This window comes from Tupaia chinensis, unplaced genomic scaffold (genome assembly GCF_000334495.1).
Source record: "Tupaia chinensis unplaced genomic scaffold, TupChi_1.0 Scaffold000377_5, whole genome shotgun sequence".
NCBI classification, from domain to species: domain Eukaryota; kingdom Metazoa; phylum Chordata; class Mammalia; order Scandentia; family Tupaiidae; genus Tupaia; species Tupaia belangeri.
The window spans coordinates 856,364-861,345 of record NW_006159879.1 but is presented as its reverse complement, the minus strand read 5'-3'; the positions used below and the strand labels follow the sequence as shown (position 1 = coordinate 861,345).

At 63.6% G+C, this 4,982-nt stretch overlaps 1 protein-coding gene across 3 annotated transcripts in view; it reads right to left on the bottom strand.

Annotated features, from left to right (window-relative positions):
- Positions 1 to 4,982, bottom strand: part of EIPR1 (EARP complex and GARP complex interacting protein 1) — a 90,146-nt gene that overhangs the window by 59,245 nt on the left and 25,919 nt on the right. Inside the window, exon 3 of one of the 3 annotated variants that reach the window (XM_027773828.1) lies at positions 4,421 to 4,607. The exons of 1 other annotated variant lie outside the window; for it this stretch is intronic. In XM_027773828.1, the coding sequence (XP_027629629.1) occupies positions 4,421 to 4,607 (187 nt within the window). The remainder of the gene's footprint in view (positions 1 to 4,420; positions 4,608 to 4,982) is intronic. One more of the 3 variants, XM_006153525.3, reaches the window with a different exon arrangement.

Sequence of the window (4,982 nt, the reverse complement as noted above, 5' to 3'; positions counted from 1 at the left end):
CCCCCCGGCAGCCCTGGCCACAGCCCGCCCCCGCACACATGCTTCCAGCCCTGGCCACGGCTCCACCCCATACACACGCTGGCAGCCCTCTGCCCCTACAGAGAGTTCTCTCTGGCAGAACGAAGCTCAAGGTACAGGGTGAGCAGGTGATTAGGGCCCCCTCCGCTAGCTCTTGCTTTCTGGCTGCCAGCAGCACCCTTGACCCCACCCTGGATGTCCACCCACCGCACCCTAGTCCCACTCTGAGCACCCACCAGCAGCGACTCAGCCCTCTCCCTGGGGGATCACGGGCAACCCCCTGCCTTCTCCCAGGGAGGCCCACTGGCAGCTCCCCCCAGTCCTTTTCCCGAGGGTCCATCAGAAGCCCCCACACCCTCCCTGGACGTCCACCCACAGGGTCCCAGCTTGATGAAACTGGCACCTCGGCATGGCAGCACATTCAGCCGTGGGTTCGAGCACCCGGCCCTGTGCCCTGACGCTGAAGGCTCGTCTCCCGTCAGGAAGCCCATCTTCAAAGCAGGTGATAGCAATAGCAGGGCGGGCCCTGAGCTCTCGGCCGGGCTGCACAAGCACCCCAGGAATTCTGAGGTCTGTGCCGGCCCTGGGCTCCCGGATGCCACTCCCCAGCACCAGGAGGCTGTGGGGGGCCCTCCGCCGGCCTCTCCCAGACGCACAGCACCAGGACACACAGAGCACACACCCAGGACCTGTCCTTGCAAAGCACACGGATACAGGCACCGCAGCTCCCTGTCACGGTGTGAGCGTAACTGCCCGTTTAACAAGCAGGACCCCAGTGGCTATGAGGGGCCAGGGCCAGCCGCAGTGACCGCAGAGGGCCAGCACAGGCCGGGTCTCCACCTGGATGCCCGGGCCAGGCCTCCCAGACCCCGCTGCTCCTGGTGCGAGAACGTGGGGGAAAGCACGGGCTGTTTTATGTTTCGCTTCCCTTTCCCACCTCCCACGCACTGACAGGGACCTCAGTGACTCTAACGCCTGGGTGCCGTGTGCAGAGCAGCGCTGCCTCGTCTGCAAGGAGGCGGTGAGGCCAGCGTGCAAAGCCGGCAGAGGGCGCGGTTCTGCTGAGCGCCGTGCAGCTGGGCGCGTCTCCTAGGAGGGGGAAAGCTGCAAGGGGTGTGGGGTGAGGCCAGAGCAGGCTGTGACACGGGTTCCAGCCTCAGCTCTGGAGGTGCCCGGGAGGGCAGAACACGAGGACACAGGGTCCCCGACAGAGGGGTGCCGGGCAGAGCGAGGCCCGCCGCGGCTGGTTGGGGTGGGAGGCTCTCTGGGGCAGGGGCGGCCATGCCCTGCTCCGACCTGTGCACCTGCAGGACGTCCAGCAGGCTGCTGTAAGCCGTACCGGCGGCCAAAGGGCTCCCGTAAGGGAGTGAGTCACCACCCCCTCCCTGCTGCCTCTCAATCACAGGGACACCCCAGAGAGGGCAGGGGTACCCCAGAGAGGGTGGGAGTGCGCCAGAGAGGGTGGGAGTGCCCCAGAGACGGCAGGGTTACCCCAGAGAGGGCTGGGTGCCCCAAAGAGGGCTGGGTACCCCAGAGAGGGTGGGAGTGCCCCAGAGAGGGCTGGGTACCCCAGAGAGGGTCAGAGCACCACAGAGAGGGCTGAGTACCCCAGAGAGGGTGGGAGTGCCCCAGAGAGGGCCAGAGCACCACAGAGAGGGCAGGGGTACCCCAGAAAGGATGGGAGTGCCCCAGAGAGGGCTGGGTACCCCAGAGAGGGCCAGAGCACCACAGAGAGAGCAGGGGCACCCTAGAGAAGCTGGGGGCACCCCAGAAAGGGGGCAGAGGCACCCCAGAGAGGGAGTTCCCCAGAGAGAGTGGGGACACCCCAGAGAGGGCGGGGGTGGCCACGACTTGCAGAAATGCCGGGGAAGTTCAAAGGCAGGGAGGGCGGACAGGTAGGGCCGCTCGTGAGGTCCAGGGAGCACCCTGAGGTTCCCCAACCCAGAGGCTGAAAAACAAAGGGTGACAGATGAGGGTGCAGGGCGAAAGGCAAAGGGTAAAGGTGAAGAACGAAGGAGGAGTCAGGGGTCAAGGGCGACCGCCCTCCGCCACCTCCGAGGAGGTCAAGGCAGTAAAGGACCATCTCACGGACATCTACGGGGGCCAGGCAGCGACACAGACCCCAAGCAGCCCCTCGCGGAGCTGGGTTTGCACCGGGCGCCCCGACCTGGGCCGGCTGAGGCTGGGCCGTGGGTAGCTCTATTTGCAGCGTGGTCTGTTACAGAGTTTTCTCTATGGTATACCCACTCAGACCCCGATACTAACCTGTTCTTGCACCTACTCACATTCCTAATCACAGTAATGATCCTGAGAACTGTGGGGCCCGTCTCCCTCTCCCCACCTCTCCTCCTGCCCACTTCTCTCTCGCGTTCTTGCCCCCTCTCTCTTTCACAGAGTAAGTTTTTAAAAATGGAATGAAAGATAAAAACTGAATAAGGGTACCTTGCTCTCTGGGTAGGCTCCTGTCCAACCACGACTCTCCCGGGACACCACTGAAGACCAGTACAGGTCCGGGGACCTTCAACTGGCGGAAACACTGTCAGCTTGGACAACAGGGACCCAGTGGGCAGGCACAAGGACACCCTCGGGTCACACTTCAACCTGCCAGGCCAGCTCGGTACACACATGTGTCCCCCAGCCCCTACCATTGCCATGGAGAAGGCAGGCCCAGAGGTCAGAGCCCGGACCCGGGGCCCGGGCCTGAGCCCAGTCGAGCCCAGGAAGTGCAGCCGAGCACGAAGCATCGGGCTACGCTCCTGGTCCCTTGCCCTCCCCTCTGGGTGGACTGACCACGGCCGCTACCTGCTGCAAGTCCCACAGCTGCAGGTTTGGCAGGGGGCGTCGGGAGCTGGACAGGAACTGTAACTGTCCTCAGGGCCGGACCAGCAAGAGCAGACTCTGTGCAGCCTTGACTTAGACGGCGACACCAGGAGGCCCTGAGCCAGCGCATCTAGGTGCCGTTCCCGGGCGGCGCTGCTCGCTCTGCACCTGCAGCAGGGGCCCCGCAGCCCTGTCACCCCGGCTGAGAGCCCACAGGGCCCCAGCCCACTCCGACCCAGCTGAGCACGGGAAGGTGACAGGGCACGCAGTCTGCCAACAGCAAGGCACAGCGCCATGAAAGGGCCTGAGGGACAAAGCGCACCGAAGGGACACTGGGGCCTAACACGTCGAGTCGGGTTCTAGAGCAGACCACGCCTGCCTCCGCGGGAGAGACGTCAGATTCTCCCCAACGAGGACAGCTGCCCAGAGGAGGTGGGGGGGGGGCTCTGGCAGGGAGCACCCAGGTGGAAGTGGCAGCGGGCAAGCAGGCAGCGGGGTGGGGACAGGAGCCTCGCAGGGGACCACACAGTCATCACAAGGAAGGCATCACGTGTGGGAGGCAGGGCCACTAAGGCATGTCCTCACCGCCCAACCCAGTGGCCGTACAGCTGTGTGATCCACAGCCCTCTCCAGGTGTGGCAGGGAGACTCGGGCAGTCAGGGCCCAAAAAACGCCAAGTGGCTGCTCTCTGAGACAGAGTGACAACAGAGACGAGGCCTCTCAAGTCCTCCCGACAACAGGGAAGAGGGTGAAGCTGGCTGAGGGCCTTCCCTAAAGGCGGAGCAATGCAAATCAAAAGCTGAAAATAAGAAATAAAGAGCGTGGTGGGAGATCTTTCAGAAAACAAGCGCTCACCCTGGGACAGTCCGATCGCGCCAGAGCTAAAGATGGGCGTTTCCTGCAGCAAGAGAGGGGGGCAGAGTTCGGGGACAGCGAGTCTAACGCTGACTCCCAGGGACTGGGCTCTGGTGCCCAAACTGACGAGGCAGCAGAGTGACCCTGACACGGTAAACCTGGGGACACCAGGGCACAAGAGGGCCACAGGCCCGCACCAGAGAGCGTCCTGGCACGTGGGAGATGAAGGAAGGTGGGAAACGACACAGGAAGAGGGAGGGTTTCACTGATTCACATTGTGGAAAGACACACTGCGAGGCGCTTCTTCTGGGAGCAGATCTGGGCACAGTTCCTGACGACAGAGCAAGGGGAACCCAGGCGGACAGCGGCTCTGTGTGCCCACAGCTGGGAGGCACGCACTCTAAGGGCACACGGGAGGGGCGAGCCTAGAGGGACAGGGATGCATGACCTGCAGTGCTCCCGGAACGACTGATACCAGGGCCAGAGAGACAGATGGGCTCTGCCTGTCAGGCCCAACGCCATGTGTGTTGGCAAAGAGAGGGCGGTAAACCCCACGATTCTCCCGAGGGGCATGGCTAGCCAGGCCTGCCAGAGCCCTTCACGGTACCCCCCACAGTCAGCACTGGCTTCGACCTCAGGTCTCAGGGTTGCAACGTCCGCCAACCCCTACACACGACACCCAGCTTCCCTGAGCACGCGTGCCCACGGCAGATCTGCTCTCACGCACCACCGGCAGTGCACAGTGGCCGGGCGCCCGGGCACGCACAGCAGACGCACTCACTCTTGCTGTAGCAGGTGGCCAGCACGCCTTTATCTGCGGGGCTGGCGCTGATGTGCCAGATCTCGCCGGCTTGGTGGAGGAGGACGTTTTTGTTTATGATGTTGTTTTCATCATCGAAATCTATGATGTGGATCTGCAAACACAAGGAGAGAGCGTATCAGGACCCAGGGCTGTCCCGGTACCGTAATTCACACGGTTAGAGGCGCCGCCCACCGTTCTCCTCCGCACTGAGACACGTCTACCTCTCCATCCTCACCGCACTGCTCCCCAAACACACGTGTGCAGCCCCTGCAGAGGGCGGTACAGGCGAGACGCACACGCCCTCCTCTGGTCATGTCTAGCCCTAGCAGGAGAGAGGCCGACGTGCTCCCCGGGGGCCCCTACGGTTAGGCCGCTGCTGGAGTTCGGGCCTCGGTCACCAGGGTCGTCCAAATCAGCCCGGGCCTCTCAGATCTGCCCTGCTGATGATCGAAAGGGAAGGCGGCGGCAGGACACTGCTGCCCGGGCC